General features: G+C 34.6%; 7 protein-coding genes across 7 annotated transcripts in view; 5 read left to right on the forward strand and 2 right to left on the reverse strand.

Moving 5' to 3' along the window:
* LOC6642254 (discoidin domain-containing receptor 2) overlaps positions 1-26931 on the reverse strand; it is a 180986-nt gene that overhangs the window by 148508 nt on the left and 5547 nt on the right. The window contains exon 2 of the mRNA XM_023176043.2: positions 14667-14703. The gene's annotated coding sequence lies outside the window, so the exon portion shown is untranslated. The remainder of the gene's footprint in view (positions 1-14666; positions 14704-26931) is intronic.
* LOC6642130 lies at positions 5685-6843 on the forward strand. The gene is made up of 2 exons (XM_002065253.1): positions 5685-5778; positions 6194-6843. The coding sequence occupies exons 1-2, from the start codon at positions 5685-5687 to the stop codon at positions 6841-6843; spliced, it is 744 nt and encodes a 247-aa protein (XP_002065289.1).
* On the forward strand, positions 17818-18604 carry LOC6642131 (arylalkylamine N-acetyltransferase-like 2). Its single transcript, XM_002065254.4, has one exon. The coding sequence runs from the start codon at positions 17825-17827 to the stop codon at positions 18494-18496; it is 672 nt and encodes a 223-aa protein (XP_002065290.2). The 5' UTR covers positions 17818-17824; the 3' UTR covers positions 18497-18604.
* On the forward strand, positions 19281-20051 carry LOC6642132 (arylalkylamine N-acetyltransferase-like 2). Its single transcript, XM_002065255.4, has one exon. It carries the CDS (start codon positions 19319-19321, stop codon positions 19988-19990), a length of 672 nt encoding a protein of 223 aa, XP_002065291.1. The 5' UTR covers positions 19281-19318; the 3' UTR covers positions 19991-20051.
* Positions 20757-21428, forward strand: LOC6642133 (arylalkylamine N-acetyltransferase-like 2). The gene has a single exon (XM_002065256.3). The coding sequence runs from the start codon at positions 20757-20759 to the stop codon at positions 21426-21428; it is 672 nt and encodes a 223-aa protein (XP_002065292.1).
* Positions 22644-23504, forward strand: LOC6642134 (arylalkylamine N-acetyltransferase-like 2). Its single transcript, XM_002065257.4, has one exon. It carries the CDS (start codon positions 22679-22681, stop codon positions 23348-23350), a length of 672 nt encoding a protein of 223 aa, XP_002065293.1. The 5' UTR covers positions 22644-22678; the 3' UTR covers positions 23351-23504.
* Positions 25956-26875, reverse strand: LOC6642135 (arylalkylamine N-acetyltransferase-like 2). Its single transcript, XM_002065258.3, has one exon. It carries the CDS (start codon positions 26862-26864, stop codon positions 26184-26186), a length of 681 nt encoding a protein of 226 aa, XP_002065294.3. The 5' UTR covers positions 26865-26875; the 3' UTR covers positions 25956-26183.

Genomic DNA, 26931 nt, shown 5'->3' on the forward strand with positions numbered 1-26931 from the left:
GCTCAAAAAACAATGGCAAAGAAATTTTTAGTCAATTTATTTAATTTGCTCCTCTAAGCAGAAAATGTTGACTACGTCTTTGAGGCAATTCTTTTGGCGGCACTGTGTTTGTGTGTTTGTGGAGGCGTGTTATACGCCCACTTGGGCACATTTTGACAGCTATACGTAGTCATCGGGCGGTGAATCGTTTACATTTATGACTGTTTGGGTCAAAGGTTTAGCGACTTTTACGAGCCAAAATTTGTTTGTGCCGCAAAAGTATCTAAGAAATATATCTTCTTCGCTTAGTTTCTTCTTTTTATACCATACACCCATAGGGTGAAATGGTATATTAAAGTCGCCAAAATGTATGTAACAGGCAGAAGGAAGCATCTCCGACCCCACAAAGTATATATATTCTTGATCAGGATCAACAACCGAGTCGATCTAGCCATGTCCGTCTGTCCGTCCGTCCGTCCGTCTGTCCGTATGAACACCTAGATCTCGGAGACTGTAAGAGCTAGAGCCACCAAATTTGGTATGTAGACTCGTGTAGTATGTAGAGTGATCAAGTTTATTTCAAATTTTTGCCACGCCCCTTTCCGCCCCCGCAATTTAAAAAAAGCGTTTATCTCAAAAACTATTCCAGCTAGAGACACCATATTTGGTATGTATATTCGCTTAGTAAATGCACACATTTTGTATGTGTAAAAATTTTGCCACGCCCTTTTCCGCCCCCGTAATTTGAAAAACTGGATTATCTCCCGTATTTTTTTACCTTATGCAATCAAATTTGGCACACTTAAATTTAATACTAATATCTAGCAAAATACCAAATTTGATCAAAATCGGACAAAAAACAGTCGAGTTATGCATATAAACGTTTTTCCATAAGGCCGGAGTTGGCCGTCAGCTGGTGGGGGCGCTAGGGTGCTCGTATGATTGAGTGAGCGAGATACTAAGATATGCTTGTAAAAAGCATGTGAAAATGCATTTGTTTAATAAAGTTGAAATATTTGCTTTACTGGTGTATGGTATACCTAAGTCGACGAGACGACTTACTTACTTCATTAGACTTTAAAGGGGAAGGATAAATATATTTTACATGAATGTATATATATAATAATTTCTAGTTGCTCAATTCAAATCTATAAATTATGAACTTCTTTCATAAAATCTTTGAGGCGTTGTGCCGTGGCATGCAAAATGCTGTCCAACCAAATGACGCATGAAAACAAAACAAAATCAATAACCGAAAAGAGAGTAAAAAGTTTTTCTTTTCCTTTATTTTTGTTTCACTTTTCTTTTTGCCAAGTTAGGCCATTTTTGTGGTCGCTTCATTTCACAGGGTCTCAAGGAAAATCACGCTTATTTAAGCAATAATTTCTTGACTCACTTTTTTTTGTTTTTTTGGTTTTCTGTTGTGTTTTGTTGTTGTTGTTGTTTTTGATTAATGGTCCTGCTCATAAAGTGACACATTGAAAATTGGAAAGCAAATCAAGCACAAAAAGCTACACCGAAAAGTCGCATGAAATCAGCACAAAATAAATAATAATAAAAAGTAAAAAATAAAAAGAAAAGAAAAATAAATAAATAATAATGGTGTGGTGATGGTGGGAAATTCACACAGAAAGCAAGCCAAAGGAAATTGTTGCTAAAAGTGTAAAAAATTGAGCCTCGGGCCTAAAGGTCGTCAAAGTGAAAAATTCGATAAATGAAAATGGACAACAGCAGCCCCACAAATAGAGACTAAAGTTGAGAGCTGTGTGAGCTGGGGCGAGGGTCGGGGCAGGGTCGGTGTCGGTTCATGGGCAACAATGGCACAGCGCACGAATTGAAACGGAAATCCTTATTGAACTAGAGTGAGCAGGAGCCTCCAAGGAGGCACTGCTAAAGGAAGAGGAAGGAGCAAAGGTTGTGCATGTGGAAAAGAGCAAGCAGCAGGCAGCAAGGAGCAAGTAGCAATCCGCGCTCTGCTGCGTTGGCGCAAACCGGAAAAGCATGCTGCCGAAAATTTTGTGCTGAGTGGCAGCTGAGAGTGCTTTGCTTCTTTGCTCAATACACTGAAAGAAAAAGCTAACATCAATTGATAAAGGAAGAGGGAAGGAAAAACTATTGAGCCTCCAATAGAGCTTTTTTCCCATATTTCTCATAACTAATAATGATAGAGTTCACTACTTAAATGTTATCAATCATCTTCTGGTTTCTTACATCTGTATCTTAATGATCTTTAGGTTTAGATTTCGAGGGTTGAAATTATATATTTTAGGGGCCATATTGGTTTTGGATATCAAAATTTTAAGGGGACAAATTTCCCATTTTTCATTCTTCAAGTTTTCATAGTAATATCTGTTTAGATATAAGACTGATGAAATTACAAATAATAAGAACATACTAAAGCTTTTACAATATTCTAAAACTATAACCACACAAAGTATGTTTAAAACGACATGATTGTCCTTTTGAGAATCTATTACTGCAGTAGAGGGTCAATGTTATAGTAATTCCAGCCTCTTAGAAGTTCTCAGTTGAGTTTAATAATAATTACAATATTTTTAATGATTTTAGCAAGTACCCCAAAATGCATCATCTGAATAATATATTTAGGATTTTGGAGCATTTCTTGGGAATCATTTGGCTAACTCTCAAATGGCCTTAACTTATGTGAGTTTAAAAGTTGTAAAAATAATAAGAAATAATTTCCTGAAATAAAATTACCTATAAAATTGAAAAAATAAGTTCTTAGAACATGGTCAGTTCACACTCATTCATTAAGCAGAAAGAAACCATATGATGATATATTTTAGCAAAGAAGTCCTTATAGATCTGTTACTGCTGGAGCTTTCGAAAGAAGGTAAAAAATGTTCGGTTTTTCTCTCAGTGTACAAATGAAAGTTGTTGCCTGATGAAGCTAAACATTGCCTGATGCTTCTGCTGCTGCTTTTGCTGTTGTTCGTGTTGTTGCTGTCCAGCGGCGGATGCGAAATGGCAACGCGACACAAAACACAAACGCACACACGAGTAACATGGGCAGGAAATGGCTAGGAAATGCCTTTTCTGTAGAGTGGCTAGGGAGGCAGAACCTAGCCAAATGGCAAGAAGGCGCACCGCCAACATCATAAGAGGTTTAGAATTTTAAATGATAATGATGGACTGGCAGTAATGGAGCAAGAGATGGTCATGGAAATTGGGCCCATTTGACCTCCAGCTAAATCAATTGACAAAGCTTTGGATTTGGTAAAGCCATTAAGAGAGAGAGAAAGGGCTAAACCATGGATATTAAAACCCACAAGCAAAAGACAATAAAACTCAACGCATCTTTCACACTTGCTTAAAAAAAAATAAACCAATCTTTCACGGTTAGTCTAGAACTCAATCGATTTCCCATAACCCACAACAGCTTTAATTAAACCAGAAATCTGAGAGCTCAGCTGTATGTTGAATCTACCACAGCAAAAACACTTGTCGATCAAGTCTCTGGAAAACAATGAACACACACACCCACCCACACACACACACGCACACTCCTACCCCTTACACCTCATCCAGCATCCATCTGACTAAACGAACTACTTCTCATACGAATGAAAAAAGAAGAAAAAGTCTGTCTGAAATGTCAATTTAGGAGGGCACAAAAAAAAAAATAAAAATTCTACAACCTGGACCAAGGACCAGGCGTATGTGCTGATTTTTCATTTGTATTTCGGTCTAAAGTGAAAATGAAAAGTAGAAAAGAGTAGAGAGGAGAGAGACTGGAGCTTCTTCAAAGCCCAGGTGGTAGCAAGAAGCCCGTAGTTTTAAGCATAACGAATTGGATCGATATATAGGATACATATTTGCCTAAAGGCAGGGCAAAGGTGCCCTAATGTAGGCTAAGTGGCTGGACATGCGAGTGAGTGAGTGAGTGAGTGAATGAGGGACAGCTCTTGGGTCAATATTAAATGACAGCCTGCCAAAGTAAGGCGGTCGGGCGGGTTGTCTGGAAAAATAAAATTGACAAAAATCATTCGCCTCCTCCTTTCCCCCTCCTCTCCTTCACGCACACTTGTCTTATTTCTTTTTCGTTCATTTTTTTCCCCAACTTGTCCTTTTGGCAAATAGAATTTAAATCTGTTAAATCCTCGTACATGACAGTTTTCTCTGTTCGAAATTTCTCTGTTGCTATTTGCTGTATATTCCATCTCCCCAATATGCTTACTCCCTATATATATTTGCTTCTCCTCCAAATGTTTCTATGGGATTTCATCTTTTAAGCTTTCATCATCTCCCTCTAACTCACAACACTCTTCGTATTTCTTTGTCTCTGTCTCTTTGTGGTCTATGTGGTCTGGTCTTGAGGTGATTTTGATTGAGTGCGATTTGTACTTTGTGTTGTCTACGTGTTTTGTTTTTTAAATAATATTTACCTCATGTATCTCTTCTATAATACTCACACACATATACATACATACGACTATGTGAGTGTGTGTATATAGGATTTATTGTTGCCTTTGGTTTCTGATTGCTTTGGCTAAAAGGAGGCAAACTTTCACTTTTCTTCTTTTTTTTGTCTATAAAAAGCTAGTAATGGATATTTGTATTTAGTTTAAAAGATTTTCACAATATTTACTTCAGATTGAGATGAAAATGTGCTTTGACCTGCTTAAGATAGTTTTGTTTTAGCATTTGTTAAAGAAATTTTTCAAGTATATTGTATGGTGTGATTGGAATTGTGAACTAGAAGGATTCTTCAACAAAATAATCATTATATTGTCTGGAAATATTTACACACACTTTATAATTATTCAAAGAAAATGCGACAACTAAAGTCCTTCCAAAACCTTAAAGCTAAAATTATAAGAAAAAGATAGTAAGCCATTTAGTTTAAAAATCTATCGGAAAGAAGCTTACAAATTTCTCTATAATTTTGTCCAGCCAAACTGAACATATCAGATGATTTGCCAAGTGAATTCTCCTCATTAAATGTTTAAATGTTTTTTCTAAACAGGTCACACGTGTGTTTAGCTTACCCTCGCCAAGTGGCAAAAAAAACCAATACAGAAGATCCAAAGTGGGACAAAAATAGTTTTACAAGTTCAATGTATTTGCTAGAGGCCAATGTACTCTTGGCCAAAAGTATGGTCCATCTGCAAACTATCCGATCTGTGCACACTTAACGCACAGATCATAAATATTTCTCTGTTTTCTTTTCTCTGATGACGAGAGGCTTTTGCTAGCCTCCTATATAAACTAAACACATTAGCGCCTAGAAGATATTTCAAAAGGTAATCTGTAAAAACGACTACTTAATGCTAAATCGATCATGAAAGGCAAACGCAAAACATAAACATAAACTCCAAGACGCTGAACGTTCAATCAGATAAGGGCCGTAGGGGGAAACGAAAAGTATTTTTACGATTGCAATAAAAGTGCTCCCTTTGCTGTTTTGAAATTGATTTACGAGGTGATACAAATATATAATAAAAATACAAATAAAAAATATACACAAATACAAATACAATTAAATAGATCAACTGTGAAATTAGTAGCAGTGACCTCCATGGCTTGGCGAAATTTCAGCGAAATGTGTCATAAAATCAAAGTTAACGTACTTAGAAAGCAAGCGAAGTAGGGTTCTTTTCACACTATATAAACGACTTCTTGGCCATGGTTAGAGCACAGTCAATCCGCTGAAGTTCTCTATAGTAGTGATCGAAACGCTTAAGATGTCTAATAAGCTGACTATTCTCGTTTTTGCCATTTGCTTTGTGGGCCTATGTGCCTCTGAAGGATCTAGGCAAAGCTCAAATGTTCGAAATTGTAAGCATCACAATTGAGTGATTCAATATAAAGTGAAGTTAAAAAGGATTATAATCCTTCGCATCATTGTGTTTGAAGTGAAATTATTGCCTCTAGCACTGACTCAAAAATGCTATAATTTATTGGAACTAGTTCATTCGAGGACGAATCTAGCTAAAGCTCAGAATTAAAACAAAAACAAAATAACTAAAATGGATTTAACAGAGTTGAAACTATTTTCGACAATAAAATCAGAAAATAAATGTGACTTGGTTTACTTAGAGCTTAGAACTGGCTTAAACCTTAAAACTGGCATTCAGAACTTTGGCTTGGAACTAGTCCATACTCTGGTGGAAGTTGCTTATAAAGCTTTGAAATTTTACGAACTAGTTTGTGATTTTATGTTTACAACTTAATTGGTTCTTTTTCTCCACAGCCCTTTCGAAAATTGTTCCCCGATTGCTATGGAACTTGCATCGCGGCGATGAAAGTCATAAGAGCAGCCCACCCGTTATCATTGTGCAGCAGCCCTCAGATTCTGGAGCGGATAGGCATCACCATCAACCCTATCCTTTTCCATATAATTATCAACCTCAATACTACCGCCCACCACAACCACAAATACCACCATTCAATATTCCTGGCCTAGACTTAAACTCATTGAACAGCGGCTTAGGAACCACCATTCTCGTCATTAATCCCAATAACATGCAGAACCTGAGCGTATCAACAGGAACCAGCAACTCAACCGGTCGTAGTTTCAAGGGTCCTAGCATTGGAGATCTTTTGCAGGGTTTAAATCTTGGTGATTTCACTGACAGCTTCGACGATGATTCGGAAGTGGTCAACACATCCGATGATGGTGATATGGAGGGCACGTTCAACAGTCACCATGATGACAATCAGGATCAAGATGATCAGGGTGCAATCTCTGACGATGAATTCTCGCTATTGGAACGTCAAGCCAGTCGTGGACTAAGTCCGAAACAATTGCTAACTTTCCTCATGCAGGACAAACGTCGCAGACGCATGCAGGAAGTCCTGGCTGGCATCTATTTGAGAAACTATAGTCTAAATAGAAAGTGAGCCCTGCATGGAATATCGAACATAAATAAATTGAAATTATGCGAGAACAAAAAAGAAAAATAAAATGAGTATAAACCTCGCCCAAGCACTCAAAAAAAAACTTTTTCTTTCCTCTGTCTCTCTCTCTATTTGTCTTCATTATGGGATACACTTTATCATAGTTCCCGGGAGAAATCTAAGCTGAGTTGTTTCTCTCCTTGTCTCAGCAGTTTTTAGCCATTTTTGTTTGCTTCTGCTGCTTCTCCAACAGCATTGTTACGACTTTTTCGAGCACTAAAATAATCTGCAACTGCAGTTGAAATATTTATTTGCAATTCCCCAAACTAACGTGTGCAGGGCTCGGCCATCTACGTCTTCTGCTACTACCAGCTATATTCCACAGATTTCCAGCAGGAAAAAAGACGGTAACCACACGGCACAGGCAAATAGTAATAGAAACTGAATAATAGTAAAAGTTCATCGTGATGGAGCAGCTCCAGTTGCATTTATTGTTTTAGGCAATGAAGTTTTTGCAACAGTCACAAGACAGTAGATCTTCTGGTTAAAGGTTGACGTCCTTTAGGGTGCATAAAAGAAATCTCTCTTTAAAGGAAAGCATTGAATCATAGAATTTCGCTTTAGTAAATCTTTACTAGATAAGAACAATACTTAAAAAATAGTAAACGATTGTTTATTAAGTTTAAAGATCTTCTGCTTGCATTATGAAGAAAAAAACATTTAAACTTTAAGGAAATATTTTTAATCCCCAAACATTTCATTATAAATTTCAATTCACTCTTTTTTCATAGCATACTTTAGGGATCACTAATTTATAAAGCAATCGACTTTTTGTTTTCATTCTCTTCGTTAAATTTTTGTAGTAATTCTTAACTAGTTTGCAAACAAAGTTTTAAAGTGAAATTGAAATTGAGCAAAAGCAATTTTTAAATCGCCATTTTTTTCATAGCATACTTTAGGGCTCACAACTTAATATAGCAATAGAAATCGTCTATTCATTTGGAGCGAAATTTAGTTGTAATTCTTCATCAGTTTTATTGTTGTATTTTTGTCATTTGAATTTTTATTTATTGAAATTGTAAGAAATCTTACTTTCAGTGTGTAATATATACTAATAACGTATCACTGATTATCTTATCAGGAAAGATAACTATAAAAAATAGTTTTATAATTTTTAATATAGTTTGACATATTGTATTTTGTATAAAAAACCATAATACTACCCAAAAGGAAAATGTATGCTCATTGCATTATTACGAATTCATGAATCACATTAAACAGAAAATATTTTAACCTTTCAGATGCAAAATAAACCATATAGTTTTATTGTATTTAACAAGGATAAGTGCGGCTATTTTCTGCAATCTTTTTAAAGGCCAAAGTAAACAGTGAAGCATCCTTGCCATCCTTTCGTCTGGCAGCTAACTATGCAGGAGAGGAGAGCAGAAGCCGAGAAATTCTTTTACCTCAGTGTTTGGCCATTTTTATTGTTGCCTGCCTTCTCAGAGGCAGCTTCTTCTCCACCTGCCATGAAATAAGATAGAAATCGGCAAAAAAGTGTAGACAAAAAAAGGAGAGAAATCAAGAGGAATGCCAGGTGCTAGTCGAAGTAGTAGTCTAGGACTATGTCTGCTATGGTTTCTGTTCTCGCCACTTACTTTACGGTGTATGTGTGTGTGTGCGTTTGTTACTCTACTCTACTACCTGTGTCTGGGCTTTAATTTTTTTGTTCTTCTGTCCTGCGGCGGCCAAACTTGTTTGAAATTTGACGTGTGTGGAGTAGCCAAAAGAAGTAAAAGTAGGAAAACAAAGAGAGAGAGAGAGAGAGGAAGACCAGAATGGAGTAAGAGGCCATGTCCTGGCAGGACGTTAGCTGCACTTATTTTTGCAAATTTATATGCAAGCTGCTGCTGCTACTGCCGCTGCTACTGCTGTTGTTGCAAGCCCAAGAAAAATGTTCGTTTCAATTTCGCTTTTCTTTCCTTTTGGGTGGTCCAACAAATTGATGAATGTCCCGATGCTGGGGGAAACTTCAGTAAGATGAATGTTTTGGGCTGGCAAATGACACACAAGGAGTTTTGCTAGGCATGGATGGATGGTTTGGATGCATTGAGAAATGGAAAACGAAGCCTTCCATCTTGATTTTTGAGTCCATAATGACAAGGAGAGTTTGTCCGTTGTTGGTTCCTGGTTGCTGTAGCCTGAGCCTGATTCACAAGCTGTGGCTCCTCTATAATTGGTTACGACCGAACTTTAAAGTTTCTGACTCAGACGCAAAGGCAGAGAAGGGGAAAAAAACTGAAACTGAAATAAAAAAGACCATCAAAGTGAAGGAGGCTCCTCCTGATGTTGCTCCTATTCGGTGCTGTTGATGTTGCTCGGTGCTGCCTTTTCTATTTTTCTAGTCGTTTCGGTCTCGGTTTGCAATTTTACAAATGGATTTGTTGTAATTTCTTTTTGCCACAGCACCTGATGCTCTTTCCCCCTCACAAACATACACACATAAAGACAGACATACCTACTCGTAGGAAGAGCAAACAAAATGGAATAGAAAACAACAAAATGAAATGTAGAAAAGCGCAACAAAAAAAAAAACACACACAAAACTGAAACCCGGTAGAGAAAACTTTTACACTTTACACATTTTCACATATGAAAATATTTTTTTTTTGCAACTTTTTCTTCGGTTCATTTTTCCCCTCCTTTCCGCTCTAACTCTCCACCCCTTTCCATTTTGCCATTTTTCTTATTTTATCACACAAAACATTTATGGGATTTGTGTTTGCCAGACATGTTTGCATTTTGTATATGCGATATGTTTGAAAATCCCGTTTCTGCCATTTCGTGTGTGCAAGCCAAAAGCACAAATACACCAAAAGGAAAGGAATAGGAGAAAAAAAAACTAAACTGAACGGCGAAAGGGAATAAAAGAAGGACGAACCCAACAGGAGCAGCAGCAAAAAGCCTTGTGTCTATTTGACTAGGTAAAATGGTCGAGCCTTAACATGAGATACGAGAAAGTTATTTGCTGATTATTATTGAAAAAAAAAATGTGAAAAATCCCTTTAACTAAATATAGAAGAATAGACTTGAAACTTTAAGGAGGTTAAACTTTTATCAATTAAATTGGTTCAACAGAATTCCTATAAGTTTAAACTTATTTCTGAAATACTTTAGTGGTTTCACATAATATTATTGAAAAACTTATTGAATATTCTGCGAAACGCACTTTGAAACATTTTGGAATTGAATGTGAACCACCCAAATAACTTATGTTATTATAAATGTTATTTTATTTACTCAGTCATAAGTTAATCAGCTCCGTGATCGTTTTCGATTCCAAATTACTACTATGAAATGTTGTGCAAAATAATCGTAGTCAAAATAGATTCTGTTTTGAAATAAATTTGACTATTTAATACGTTTAAAAATCGTTAGTTATTTGGTTAATGTATCCCCTCAAAAATATTTTCTAATTGAAAGACCATTTAAAACCCTTAATAAACGATTTCGTATCAAAACCATTTCATAGTACTCATAATTTGTTTTTTTAATTTGTTAGACAAAAGTTGTATTCTATTATTTTTTATTGATCATAAAATTTTAGTATTTGACCATTAAATCGTAATTTTTATAATCCATCCTTCACGAGCACAAACACCATATTGAAACCCATTGAATTATGTTCCTTTATTACCCTTATTAATAACAAAATACTAATAATTTATTTTAAAATGTGTTTTAATCATTTAACAAATGTAAAAATTACAACTTGTCAGCAATAAATCAAATTTTATTGCATTACTTTTGTCTTAATAATAATAATTAAGTTATTGAATGAGTTTTCATTTATATTGATGTTTACATTCATACTTTACTTTATACGTTCAATGAATATTTTTTATGAATAATTTTCTCTTATGGTTCTTCCTATAAAAGTTAAGATTTGTATATCCAATCTACAGACCAATATAATGTATAGAACAATGGCGCCGTATACAGAAATAAGTCACATCTTGATTGTTCACACGAAATAATTTTCTCGTTCCTTGTACTTTTCTTTTTTAACCTCTACTTTTAATGGCATGGTTCATCCGAAATTTGTACTGTCTGTTTACTTAGACGCCCATTCCCAATGTAAATGACAAATTAACACTTTGCGTGTTCGCATTATTGTTGGCCTTTTCAGCAGCTGCAACCAACAAAGTTTACTGGCTGTGAATGTATTCATTATAAATGTGCGACCTTTCCCCTTTTTCTCCCGTATATATCTAATGACCACAACTGACCATCATTATCGTCATAGTCATCATCATCATCATCATCATCATCATGTTATTCACAAAGTTTGTTCCTTCTTTTCTTTTCATACATTTTACTGCCGTCTGTCTGGAGTTGGTTTTACAAATGACTTTCGTTCACGTTAGCGTCGCCAAGTTTGGTCATAATTTTCCATCATAATTTTCTTTTTTTTTTTCGTTTATTCTATTTATTGTGTCCACGATTTGTGTTATTGTTGTCCTTGTTTTTCAACTTGATTAGTTTTCTTTTTTTGCCTCTTTCTTGGCCATAAGCAAATCGAGGTTATGTTGACATTGTTTAGTGCTTTACTTTGGTTTTCTTGATTGATGTCCTGCGATAGATTGTTGATTGAGTGTTAAAATGTTACAGTTTGAGATAGGAAATTAGTATGGTGTATGCCTTTCGGCTACATTTTGGCTAAAGATATTAAGATGAAAGTGATAAATTTCCATAAACGACTTTTAACATCAATTTATTCGCCAGTGAGCGGAGAAAACATGATAATCAACGGTTAGGAATTTAAACTGGTTACCCACCAATAATTGGAATAATTTAAAAAGGAAAACTGAAACGTCTGTTTTTGCTATCGTTATAGTATAATGGGTTTATTATATTGTGTTGGTTTGTAATACTCTTTAGGATTTGGATTGCAGTTTGGAGCTTTACAAACATTTTATAATTTTGTTATTAAGTTATGTAATTTAAAAAAATGCAACCATCATCGGCTGATATCATAATTTTTAAGGCATAGCTTAAGTTTTACATTTTTGACTTGAGTATAAAGTAAGTTTTAAAAACAGGTGTAATAAAACGGCTCATTTAGTTGTTTAAGCATAAAGTAGAGCCATTCTTGCAGAGATTCGATACGAATGCTACTTTTGACCTCTACTCTTCCTTTACATTCTGTATTTAACACCCAACCTGTATGTATCCATTTTAATATCTAAGTAAAATGAAATTTTAATTTTATATAAATTCTAAACGATTCTTGTTTAAAACAGTCCTCCTTACATTCATAGGAATTCTTCTTTGACTTTGGATTACGTTGAGTAATACTTGTTCATGATCTAATTTCGTATTGGACTGAACGAATAATATATTATTAGCACCAAACCAACACCAAAATTTAACTTGCGTGAAGTAATATTTCTTTAGGATATTCCATATTAGCAATTGATAATTTTTTAAGCTGTTTAAGTCGACTACTTTTCTTAATGAAGGTTGGGGTTTATTATTAATTGAAAAAAAAAATGTACAATGTTTTCAAATCGCAGCTTAAAATTTCTTCTTTGCAGCTAACATCTTCATTTATTATTGAGAAAAATTTCATAACGCAGTACATTAACTTCACCTTAAGAGAAAACTAACAATTAAAGAACTGAAGGCTGCAAAAAATTATGAACTTTTAAATTTTCTACTTAGATAAGAGGAAACAATAGAACTTTTTACACTTTGTGAATTAAAAATTTAGAGAATGCTTATTTTAAATTACATTTAACTAACATCATCCGATTGACGGTTAAAAATTTTCAATTGCTAAATTAGATCCCAACTAAAAGTTTAATTTTTTCAAACTTTCATTAATGTCACAAATGGAAGGACATCTCTAAATATCTAAACATTCATTGTGAAATAAAAATAACTTAGTCTATAATGAAGTGGATTCAATCGATGCCAAGTTACACGGTCTTTTTTTTTTAGAAGCATTTAATAAAAATTTATTTGATAATAAATTAACACTATATATAAATAAATGCTGTAATGTGGCCCCGAAAAAAAAATGTCAAATGTGTCAGTGTGTGTGTGTGTGTGTGCGGCACCTGCGGAAGTAATGTATTTCATTCGACATGGACTTTGTTGCCTGGTCGAATTACCTCTTAGAGAAGTGCCCCGTCGTTTTGGTTCCTCCTTTGCTTTGAAGTCGAGCGCGTTGCGTTTTGGCTTTGCTATTTTTACACAGCAGGTGGCGGCCCTGTGATGTGGGACCGGCATACATTTATTTACAAGCAAAACTCCTACAGAATTTGCCAAACGAGAAGAAAACGTGACCAAAGCTGACAAAAGTCAACTCCACTTGAAACTGTCAATAAATCAAAAAACATTTGTCATGCACACGTTCTCGACTGCAAAGTATAATGGGAAATTTTTACCTGTTGCGCAGGCGCCGTTTCTTTTGGTCCTTTTACCTTCTACACACACAAACACACACATACACAATTGATTAGATTAACGGTTTAAGATAACCAATAACAACAACAACAACAATGGCAAAAACAAATGCTACAGTTTTATTTTGTATTTTAGACCCAGACTCAGACTCAGACCGGCCTGACCACTGACCACTGACCAGACCAGGCAGACACATAAATCATTTTTGTTTATTAATATCTCTCCTTCTTTTTGCCTTCGTCTCTCCTTTTTTTTTTTTGTTGTGTTGTTTCCCTTCTTTTTTTTGTATTTTGCGCAAGTTTGTTTTGTTAGTTTTCAAAATCGATTTACAAATTTATATACCATGTTTCTGGTGAGCGAGTTTTTTTTTATGATAGTTGGCTGGAGAGATTTTTATTTGGCTGCTTGTATCTCGTAAAAATTATGACCAAAGGAAAGAACAAGGACAAGGCTATTAAAAAAAAAAAAACAGATACAAAAACTGATTTTATATGTTTCCACATATGAAATTGCACATAAAAAACAAATAGAAACGCAGTCACAGATGGAATTTAGTTCAGCTGTTTAAAATTTGTAGATTAAAAACAAAAATAGAAGGTTAATGGGAAAAGTTTTTTTGTTTTTTAGCCTAACAAATCACATCACTCACTGAGTAAATTGAATTTAAACTACTTTGTATACTTTGCAAATAAATTATAGTACCTACCTAATAAATTCTCACGAAATTCATAGATATAACGAAAACTTTAGTCTTTATAAGTTTTCGATTATCAGCTATTGCCTAACGCTTTGAATTTTGTAAACTTCCTCTAATGAAACAAAATCGAAAAATGTTTTAATCATTCTAATTTGTTTTCCAAATCATTTAAAAACTGACTCGATAATAAACAACAACCAGAAGAGAAGAGCATCAGCAGCAGAAGCAGCAGAAACAAAAATGTTAATTGAAAAACAACAAACATAAATAAATTTTAAACCTCACACAGTGCGAGGCAGCGGCACCTTTCCTTTCGGAACCCACTGTATAAATATTCATGCGAAGGCATAAAGCAAAAGCCCACTGACCACTTGAAACGAAAATCAGATAAACGAATTTGAATTGAATTTGGTTAAAAAATGCGTTACATATTGTGTGTAGGCAGTGGAATCGACAATCGAAATCTAGCGTAAAATTATATGCACCACTTTGTCTACCTTAGAAAATCAAAGAGATTCCCATCTATCTCTTCCCTAGCTTGGCCATTAATTAACAATAGCACAAATTAGCGGGATCTCTGTCTAGGGAAAAATGTATTTAGAAACGTATAGAACCCCCCGTAGTGTCGCATATGAAAATTATTTAATAAATTAATTACCTTTAGATTGAATCGTACAAGTAGTAGCAGTTTTCCACTGAAAAAAAAAAACAAAGAAAATATATTTTTAGACTCTTTAAACACAGTGCGGGTAGAGTTCAAAGTTGTTTGCTTTGATTGGATGAGAGAAAATTGGGGTATATAGGAAAGTTAACAAAGGATGAACAATATGAAAAGAAAGAAATCTAATCAAAAAGTGATGAAATTTAAAAACGTTTTATAACTTTTCTGAAACTTTATTATTTGAATTGTATATATAATTTTCTATTGTTAAAACACATTTAACCGACTACGTTTAAGTTGAAATATATATAAAGTACATATTTAATCAGCCTTATTAAGACTTAGAAAGGCTCTGTTACAAGATTCTCATTGTGCTATTGATTTTGTTCAATTTCGTTTATCCATCCCATTCAAAAACTATCTTTAACAGTCTTAAAATATAAAATATAAGTATAAATATGCATACTGAATTAGGAATATGTAGAAAACTCTGTTCTAATCTCAATATTCTTTCAGAGATTGACGTTGAAGAGGAAAAATATAAAAATAGGATTTGTTTAAGTTACTTATTATTGCATGTGATCTATCATTTACATAGCTTAAGCCTCCTCTTCTAATTGGTATATAGAACCTACGTAAGTCCCAAATTGAACAATAAGAAACTTATGGATCGTACTAGGAAGCGCATAAGGGTTAACTTATCGTTGTATTAAGGATCCTATAGTTGCCTTAAGTAAATATATCAAAAAAATCATATTCGAATAATATTTCAACCATATACATAGTTGGGTCTGCATTTATCTATAAGATTTGTATTTTCAATAGATTTTTAAACATTCCTCATAAATTAACGTTAAAGACTAAAAATGAAGCTTTTTTCACATAATACAAAGGCGTAAAAAAAGCTTATCATCAATATTTATTAATGCTAGGATATCACAACACTTTAACTACAAACCCACTTTATAAAATTCTAAAATTCCCACAATGTATTTAATTTGATAGATATTTTCTTACAAGTTGAGAGCATACGTTAGTCAGTATATTGATTTTCCAACATATTTTCTCCATTCTTAAGGGTCTTTTGTATCTTATGCGTATGTGTGTGCGAGTTGGCCTTTCATATCACTTAGAGAAATCTAAGTCAATGAAAATTATATTTGATTAAATTGTTTCTTTTTCTTTTAGAGTGCCTGAACACCGCACGGCCCGGCACAGACAAGACAATGTTGTCTTCATCTTCATCTTTGGTGTGTCTTCGTTAGTGTGTCATAAAAAAAAGAAAAAAAAATGTTTATATATTTTTTTTCTCTCTAATAGACAATCAGCAACACACACACAGACATACGAGAGCTTGGCACTTGTTTTAAATTAATCTTCATTAGGGTCAGTCAGACAATAACAGAAAAGTGGAGGGCATATGTTGCAAGTTCCTCAATGGCCTTCTATGCCCCGCTACCCTCTCTCACTTCACACAATCGACTAACGCAAACTTTGATTGAATTTTCATTAATTTTTGCGCGTTGCGGTCGCAACTTTTCCAGTTTGTGTGTGTGTGTCAGTCCATAAATCATAAATCCTAGAGAATGTTGTCAACTTTTCACTTTTAATTAGTTTTGCTAACGTAGAGGCAAAAATTTGGGTCACGTTTGGCCAGCATAAATCAAAATATAAAAAACAAAAAAAAACAAGAATTCACTTGCGCAAATATTTGCAAGAGAGTCAGAGCAAAGTGGAACAATGTTATGCACCTAAAAGTATGCAATAGTTGCCAAACAGCTGCCTGCGGTTTACTTTAGTTGTTGAGCGTGTTAAAATAACAAAATTTTTGGTTTGGCCTCATAAAAAAATTAACGTAATTTCATCAGTTTTCAGCGAAATATTTCTCAAAAATATAAATTTTAATTTAAAGTATTTTAAATTTAAAGCTGGAACATGCAGTAACAACAACTGTTACTAGTCTGGCCATAACATCCGAAACAGACGGTCCAGACTGTACCCCTCTTGCTTGGTGCTTGCTCTTTCGCACATAGTTCCTCTGTCTCTGTCGAACTTATCCTGCAGACATGTAAATTATGTTGGTTTTTGGTCAGTTTGGGAATTTGCAAATACAGGCAGCTGGCAACAGACAAGACGAAGGACCAGTCACCAGTCCTCGCCCGAGTCCCACTCCCAGACCACCTCTTTGTCTGTCTCCCCCCTTTGTACACTCTGTCCTAGACATCAGTTATTGTTCCTGCTTTAAGCATTTCTAATTTTTGACCATGTTTGCTTATGGTTTTTGTATTTCAAATCAAACTATAGACACAGACACAGAGACAAGGACAGACAGGATGATGGGCAGTGCCAGTGTGGAGACGATTTGCATTTTGTTTTTTGAAAAAGTTTTTATAAATTTACAAAAACCAAGCAAGGTAAAAAGTGTAACTCTAACCAGAAAATGAGTAATCGCAATATACAAACGAATCTATATATATCAAAATTCAGAGTATTCCATATATTCAGCTTTAAATTCTTCATATATACAATGTTTTTGCTTATGTTAAACCAAAAATGGAGACTTATCTATCTACCTTTGCATTGTTTTATCTTTTTCATCCAAAAAGCAGTTTAGGAACCTATTTATATAGTCAATTATTATACCTATCTATACCAATTACTTTTCCTCCTTCTTCATTTGAGAGTTATTTAAATACAATGTTAACGGATTTTTTAAATTAATCTAAAATTGAATGACTTCTGGGCTTTAAATAGTATAATCAGTAAATAGTTTTCATTTTACTGTCTAAAGGCTTTTCTATCTAAATTTTTAAATTTCAGCACAACAATAAATACTTGCATCTAATTTCATAGTGACCAATTTAAAGAAATTACATCAAATGCATTCAGTTGAAGTGTGATTTATACTGCGGGGTTTATGGCCCAAATACTTTGTATGAATGTTTACAAGTATACAAAATGTATTTTTTTATGGACAACTTAATGCATCTTACCATGGGTGATAAGATAATAAAAGGCATTGCCCTTTCATTAAATCAACAATTGTTAATTTAAGATGATAATAATTTGAATATATAAAGCTTGGCCAGAATAGACACACGCCCAAAAATTTCTGTACATATTGAAATTCTCACTTAAACTGAGCTGTTGTCGAAATGTCAATTGTAAATTCTAAGGATGGGATTACAATCCGCATTATGACTGCAGAGGACTACAAGCATGTGAAATCTTTTATGACAGATCACTTTTTCACTGGTGAGCCACTTGGAGCGTCTTCGGGTGAGAATGTGCAGCATCAAAACGAGAAGGAGAATGATGAGTTTCATCTATCGATGATCCATCAAGGCACTTGTCTTCTGGCCATAGACGACAATCAAAACGGACGCATTGTTGGTTTAGTACTAGCCGGTGCCGAATATCCTAGTGATCTGGAAAAGCATCGCCGTGAGGCAGAAGAAATGGAACAACATTGTTTTGGACGCATTTGTCGTATGTCATCCAAACTTGAAATTGAAGCCAATATCTTTAAGAGGTATCAAATTTTCAAGGTTCTTTACTCTTACATCACCAATGTGGATAGCTCATTGAGGGGCAAGGGTTTGGGTTCCCGATTGGCAGCCGCCCTAATGGATGTAGGTCGTTCGAAAGGCTTCCCTATGATGGCTGCCATTTGTACAAGTTTCTATTCTGCGCGACAAAAGGAAGCATTGGGGATGAAGTGCATTCATTCATTGGCCTATGCCGACTACAAGGATGACCAAGGACAAGTAATCTTTCAACCACCTGCTCCACATACTCACGCTCGTTTTATGGTCATTAAATTGTAGACACGTGATGATAAATCTTCCACTTTGTGGGATTGCGTTTGTGATCTTAGTTTTTGTACTAAGCTAGCTGTTCAATGAAGCAATTCGTTTCAAATAAGACTTGCTAATAAATTTTACTGATTTTAAGTTCTCTAGAGGCAACTGAGGTTGATGTTTATTGTACAAATCACAACAACAATTGGTCTAACACTTCTGCTGAGGTTAGTAGCCTCTGTCTTCACTCAGTTGAAATATTGGAGGAAATTTATTAAAGAAGAGGGAGAATTCAGTAGGTTGAGTATGAGCGAGGTCTAGATCCAACAGCTACTATATGTATAAAGTATTAGAAGGTAGGTTTAGGCCTCCTGATGAAGAAAGAGGATTTCTAGTTTTTCGGTGATTTCAAATTGAAATCCAGCATAAGCAATTTCAGTTCTAGGGTTTTTTTTTTTTTTCTATTGGCTAATGAAAAAGTAGTTCTAGACGAGTAGGGTCGCTCTATCTTTGTTTGAAGCTCTCAATTTGATGAAATTATTGCGATATTTGGTGATAATTTGTCCCCCTCGAGCGACAATTCGGTTGATTATTAACACCAATGTTGTGAAATGCATTCTTTATCACACAAAGCTTTTGAGCACGCAAAATCGCTTCATACTATCAAAAAGCTCTGTTCTATATAGAGTGCATTTATAGTTGGCACTTAATATATATGTATATAGATTGCATGAGTGCAACCTTCGGGGAGAACTTTTGTATATATGGTGAAATATTTGCAATTCTTAATCATTTATAGTGCACTAAGCAAACGAACAGGGCGATTTTAAAGTTCTCGGTAGATTCAAAATGACCACGAATACAAAAGATGGCATCACCATACGGATAATGACAGAAGAGGACTATATACAGGTGAAACCTTTTATGAGGGAACAATTTTGGCTTAATGGCGAACCACTGTGCGCCTCTTCTGGCGAAGATGTGCAAAAGTGTATGGAGGATGAGAACGATGAGTATCATTTATCGATGATCAACCAAGGCACCTGCCTTCTCGCCACAGATGAGAATCAAAATGGACGAATTGTCGGCATAGTATTGGCTGGTGGTCAAATTGCCAGCGATCTTAAAAAGCATCAAGAAGAAGCCGCTACGATGGAAAATCATTTTTGGGGTCGTGCCAATCGTTTGTTATCTAAACTCGAATTGGAGGCAAATGTATACAAACGTTTTGGCGTCGATAAGTCCATTTATTCACACATCACCAATGTTGATGCATCAATAAGAGGTAAGGGATTGGGATCGCGTCTCGCTGCTACACTAATGGAAGTGGGTCGATCCAAAGGCTTTCCCTTAATGATAGCCTATTGTACGAGTTACTATTCCGCCAAGCAAAAGAATGCCCTTGGCATGGAGTGCGTACATTCAATTACCTATGCCGACTACAAGGATGAAAAAGGAAATGTGATCTTCAAACCAGCTGCACCACATACCAAAGTTCAACTAATGGCTATTAAACTTTAGGTGATTCACTTGTTAATTAGCTTGGTTATAAATTGTAATAAAAACAATCAATTAAAAGAAATTGGTTTAAGTTTTGTATCCCGCCCTCTTAAGCAATGTAAATAAGAAAAAAATATAGTGCTAATAGCCAATATTCAAATGTTTTTAGAAAATTTTTACAAACAGGAGAGTAAAAAAGATTAATTGATGTGCCAAGTGATTCCTGTTTCTGTTCCAAGTTAGTTTTGATTAATGTAGAGTATCCTAAGGTCGACTAATTTAGAGGTATGCACTAAAACAGCTGTCCAAGTTTGCTACAGTGCAAACTTAAAACCAACTGATAAGCAGTGTATGAAAAGGCTTCACCAAATCAGATGCACCAAGAAATATACAAAACGAAACAAAAACATAACACAAAAATAATTCATAAAGATTCATATGACAATTATTGCTTAAAACCAAACAAAACATGCATCCACACTCTGTGGAAAACATTTAAGATTGTAACAGCGGCGCGGTATCAAGTGGCCAACGCTGAGCATGAAATATAAACAATTTTCAACCCCCGAAAACATGGGTCATTAGAATAAGTATTTTTAAGAACAATTGTCGCCTAGAGTCTAAGAATTCATTTACATATATACACAACAATTCTTTAAATAAAATCAGTTTATATTTTGACTTCAATGAATGAAGATTGGGTTATTTTCCTTCTCCCGAAATCCCTATTCATATAGTGAACTAAGCAAACGAACAGGACGAGTTTAAAGTTCTCGGTAGATTCAAAATGACCACGAATACAAAAGATGGCATCACCATACGCATCATGACAGAAGAGGACTATATACAGGTGAAACCTTTTATGAGGGAACAATTTTGGTTTAATGGCGAACCACTGTGCGCCTCTTCTGGCGAAGATGTGCAAAAGTATTTGGAGGATGAGAACGATGAGTATCATTTATCGATGATCAACCAGGGCACCTGCCTTCTCGCCACAGATGAGAATCAAAATGGACGAATTGTCGGCATAGTATTGGCTGGTGGTCAAATTGCCAGCGATCTTAAAAAGCATCAAGAAGAAGCCGCTACGATGGAAAATCATTTTTGGGGTCGTGCCAATCGTTTGTTATCTAAACTCGAATTGGAGGCAAATGTATACAAACGTTTTGGCGTCGATAAGTCCATTTATTCACACATCACCAATGTGGATGCCTCAATGAGAGGTAAGGGTTTGGGATCGCGTCTCGCTGCTACTCTAATGGAAGTGGGTCGATCCAAGGGCTTTCCCTTAATGATAGCCTATTGTACGAGTTACTATTCCGCTAAGCAAAAGAATGCCCTAGGCATGGAGTGCGTACATTCAATTACCTATGCCGATTACAAGGATGAAAAAGGAAATGTGATCTTCAAACCAGCTGCACCACATACCAAAGTTCAACTAATGGCTATCAAACTTTAGGTGATTCACTTGTTAATTAGCTTGGATATAAATTGTAATAAAAAATAATGAGTCAAAAGAAATTGGTTTAAGTTTAGTGCCCCGACCTCTAAAGCAAAGTGGACAAAAAGCCAACATTCAAATATTTTTAGCAATTCTTTACATACAGGAAGATTTATTGTGCCAAGTGATTACTGTTTCTATTCCAAGTTAGTTTCAGAGTATTCTATGGTCGCCTAATTTAGAGGTATTCACTAAAACAGCTGACCAAGTTTCCTACAGTGTAAACTTAAAACCAACTGATAAGAAGTGTATGTGTTTTTGTTTTCGAAGTGATAAACTTAAACGTTGTTTGGTTGATTATCGACATGTTTAACAGATAACTGATATATTACATACCTATACATATATAAGAACAATTAAAATTTATATTAGAAATTAATTTTATAAATACAATGTTGGATAGTGTGACAATACTTTGTAGGGGCAGAAAAGTTGCCTACTGTCTATTATATATGTTATATGTGTATTTTGGCGATTCTAATAACTTTTTTGATTTTTGTATAAATAAAATATTGACGATATTTTTCGGAAAATTAAAGTTTTTACTTCAAACAAGCTACCTTATATATTTCTATTTCAGGGTGCTTTCGAAAATGCTCTATCACGTATCCGGATATACATAAATATGTAAAAATTTTATGTATGTTTTAATAATAATCAAATTTGTTCTAATAACACGTTGGAAAGGAAATACTCCCATATAATCTAATAAAATTTTCCAAAAAAGAAATTCTAAGAAATTTTGATGTTCAAGTTTTAACGAATTCGTTACTCTCATGTTGGGCGCTAATTAAACGAGTGCTTTATTTTGTTGGTCTAGACATTTCGATTGAAATATTAAATTATTTATTAATAATCGATAATATGTTGTTTTTTTTGGTTAATTTTGTGTTACGATAAGATTCTTAAAGTTAATTGTTCTAACTAGACCCCTTGGTGATGTCCACGCAGAGTAGTGACATTTTTTGACTCGGTTACTCAGCGTAAAAATGAGGGTGTCGTATGTGTGTCCGGTGTAAACACACCTCTTCAACTTATACCTATAGATTTTTGCGTGTTATCTTCAATAAAGATTACGTTCAAAAGAAGTACATAGTAACCAAGAGGAAAACTTCCGTATAAATGGTGACGGTTTTTTCAATTTTCAATCATTTATAGTGCACTGAACAAACAAAAAGGGCGAGTTTTTAGTGATCCTTATATTCAAAATGACCACGAATACAAAAGATGGCATCACCATAAGGACAATGAGAGAAGAGGACTATAAGCAAGTTAAATCTTTTATGACGGAACAATTCTTCCTCAATGGCGAACCACTGTGCGCCTCATCTGGGGAAAATGTGCAGAAGTGTATGGAGAAGGAGAACGATGAGTATCATTTATCGATGATCAACCAGGGCACCTGCCTTGTCGCCACAGATGAGAATCAAAATGGTCGAATTGTCGGCATAGTATTGGCTGGTGGTCAAATTGCCAGCGACCTTCAGAAGCATCAAGAAGAAGCTGCTGCCATGGAAAACCATTTTTTCGGACATATTAGCCGATTGCTATCCAAACTTGAATTGGAGGGAAATGTGTATAAGCGTTTTGGCGTCGAAAAGTCCATATATTCACACATCACCAATGTGGATGGCTCAATGAGGGGTAAGGGTTTGGGATCGCGTCTCGCTGCTACTCTAATGGAAGTGGGTCGATCCAAGGGCTTTCCCCTAATGATAGCTTATTGTACCAGTTACTATTCAGCCAAGCAAAAAAAAGCCTTGGGCATGGAGTGCGTACATTCAATTACCTATGCCGACTACAAGGATGAGAAGGGAAATGTGATCTTCAAACCAGCTGCACCAAATACCAAAGTTGAATTAGTGGCCATCAAACTTTAATTGAAATTGTGAATCATTCGAAGTGTTAATTAGTGAATGACTATTAAGTGTAATAATAACAAACAATACGCGAAAAGATGATTGCATTTTTGTTTTCAAAAGTACTGCCCTTATTGTTTGTTTCCCTAACCCTTTGGGCAACGCGAAACTATTATGACTCTATAAAGGTTCTTCTTTACATATGTATGTACATACATATGCATATATGTATATATAAAAGTTTTTCATATATTAAAAGTTTTTATATTATATAGCTTTTGCAAGTCATTGACCTTAAATATTTAAAGTTTTGTTCCTTTTCTATCTATGCTCTGCATCGGTCAGCTGTTTTGGCAATATTGAACAATCAACAATATTTTCTTTCGAAATGTTAATCGGGATCAAATAGATTAAAAAGTTAGCAGATTTGTTTATAAGATACACTAAAATTGGGCATATGGCAACTCTGTTTTAGCAGAAAATAGCTATATTTAGCTTTTGTCTCGCTAAAATTGTGATTATTCTCACAAAAAACTAGACAATAGCCAAAGGGAACTAAATTTTGGAAATAATTCCTTTACCGTAAGACTCGGTTTATTCCTACTTAATGCAAGGTATCATATGTTCGATTTATTCTTCGGCATACACCAAAACAGATGACAAAGTTTGCCATAGCTTAAATTTGAAATCGACTGATAAGAATTATAAGTGTTTACACTTCCATAGTCATAACAATAAAAGATGTTTTGCTCATTGTAGTCAAGTTATCTGTTTAATATAATATATTATATATACATATAGAAGTACAGCTGAAAGCTTAATGATTAGTACAAAGTAGATTCTTAGTCCTCTTAGCTAAGCCATGAATAAAATGTTATCTGACAAGTTTTCAAAATAGCAACACAATACAAAAAAAGGTTTTTTCCTAACAAGGGAAACATTATTTCCATGTAGTAAGCTAAAACATGCGTGCTGCACTCTAAAAAAAATCAAGGTTTAATAGATAATAGATCATAGATTTCATAGATAATTTGATAATCGTCGAGAATGTCTGAATGGGACACATACATAGGCTTGTCATTTTTGACAAACAATCGGGAAACATTTTGTGCATGTCAATAATTTCAAGGTTGTCCATATAATTCAAAACAATTGCTCTATTAACATTGTGATCACTTTCTATGGCTAGACGACTATGAAATGTACATATTAAATATATGGCAAGATATGCTATTACACAATCACATCACATCACATTCAGTCAGTCACCAACGAACCACTTGAAAGCCCGTTGTCAGTGTCATATATCTTATGGTCATTATTTTATATATATATACGCACATGTCTTTGTATATATACATATGCCATATACTTGGCATTATGCTTTCTAGATTGGATTACAAACACAATAAAATAACAATTAGTTTTAGTGCGAAAATAACAACAAACGATGATGACGACAAACAACTAAATGTGCTCAATTTGATGCGTTTGCCTACCAAATTGAAGGCGTCATAAATACGTTTTGTACACATTTTGTGGGCGGATTATGTCCGCCGGCAATGTAAATGATTCGCATAAAATGACAACTACCAACAAATGGAATAACTTTATAGCCCAAACAGTTTACTTTAATAATATCTTAAGTTAAAGCTATAAAAAAAAATATACAGAAAGTTAAAACTATCGAAAATGTTACTCAAAGATCAAGAAATAAATGCATAATGAGAAAAGTTTATCCAAAAGTTGAGTAATTTTATTAGGGTTGAGTAAAGTTAAAAACTAATATACATATGTATGTACTACATACATTGGAAAATAATTAGAAATTTGTCTGGGGAGCTTTGTTTCTAAAAATCTTATGTTCCTTCGTATCCAGGTGGGCTGTCTACTAAAGCAGACTTGTATTAATAAAACGAGCAGATTTTTGCGCAATTTGGATCCACGCCCCTTAGGTGATATTTAGTAATCTTTAATTGGACCCCTTCATCCTATATTTATTTCTATAAATTTGGCATTTACAAGCGTTCTACTGTCATATTCTGAATAGATTTAAAATGAAAATTAAATAATAGTTTTCAAGGTTTTTATGACACTTTTATGTGGGCATCCCTTAAGGTGATATTTTTATATGTTTTTTAAACCCATTCACCCAGTAGAAGCTTAATTAGTAGATGTCTTTTAAGAAATATATTCATTGAGTAATAAAAAACGAACTATTTTTGCGAACTTACAGATTTAATAAAAGCTTTCTGTTCCAAGTCTCAGAGATCAACAACATAATTTGTTACTATAAAAAGAACATATTACGTAAATTATCAAATAGAATTTTTATAACATCATGCTTAAAAAATAGTCTAGACTTAGCTTCAGTTTTTCTTCATTTTTCATATAAATTATAATTGACCAAAAAAAAAGTTTTCATTCAATAAATACAAAAGGGTTTTAGTTAGTTTTTATTTTTATAAATTACCTTTTTAGCAGTTTGAGACAGCAACTTTCTTCTTCATTCACATAACAAATAAATTTCAATACATTTGCAACTATATATATTTAACATAACACTAGACGATGAGGCCGGTGAGGTAATGTAAAATTACCATGTAGATAAGGAAACAACATTTAATAGTTTTGTTCTTAGATTTTATTTTTATAAACAAGTGAGCTACAGTTTCGTATGCGTAATGTTAATATTTCACCTGCTTTACCTTGTTTTCGTTTCAATGGATGAAACTGATATTCCCTTTATTGAAATGTATCAGAGGTATGATCCGAAAGTGGTTTTTATCAAACTCTTCAACTTATTGGATTTATTTTGATTTTTACTATCTTTATTATAGTTCTTTGGTTCAATTCACAGTTGCTGTGCCATAACACTTGCTTTGGTATGAGGAGCTGGTGGCTGGAGCACCTGTTTGCCCTGTTCATCTTTGTAATCTGCATAGGTTTGCGAGTCCACACACTTGAAATTGAGGGCAGTTGTTAGTTTGGTCGAGTGCTGATTAGTGCAGGTTACATAGATAACAGGGAACGCTTTGGATCGACCCAAATCGATCAGAGAGCTGACCAATCTTGAGCCCACTCCCTGACGCCGCACCGTGGTATCCACACCGAGCATATACAAATACAAGGCTCTTTCTACACCAAACGAGCTAAATACATTTGCTCGTTTCTCCAAGTTGGATAGAAATTTGTGTATTTTATCTATAAGACATGTGGCCTGTCTTTGCTCAACTTCCCGGCATTGTTCATCCAGATCGTTGGGCACTTGAGATTGTGCTAGGGCCACGCCTACAATACGATTACCATGATTCTCATCTATGGCCACTAGTGAGAGGCCTTGTCGTATTAGGGATAAATGAAATTCATCTTCGAATTCAGGTACCGCGGTATTCTCGCCAGGTGTTGACATTAAGGGTTCCGTGGCAAAGAAATGTTTACTGAGAAAGTTTTTAACCTCATCGTAGTCTTCCAATCGCAATTCTCGTATGCTTATGGAATGTGATGAAGACGGCGGCGACGACGACGACGACATTATGTTTTGAATTCAACTAGCTAACTGAGAATATTTCTCTTGAATTCATTTGCTAAATATAGAACAC

The sequence above is a fragment of the Drosophila willistoni genome (assembly GCF_018902025.1).
Source record: "Drosophila willistoni isolate 14030-0811.24 chromosome 2R unlocalized genomic scaffold, UCI_dwil_1.1 Seg167, whole genome shotgun sequence".
NCBI classification, from domain to species: domain Eukaryota; kingdom Metazoa; phylum Arthropoda; class Insecta; order Diptera; family Drosophilidae; genus Drosophila; species Drosophila willistoni.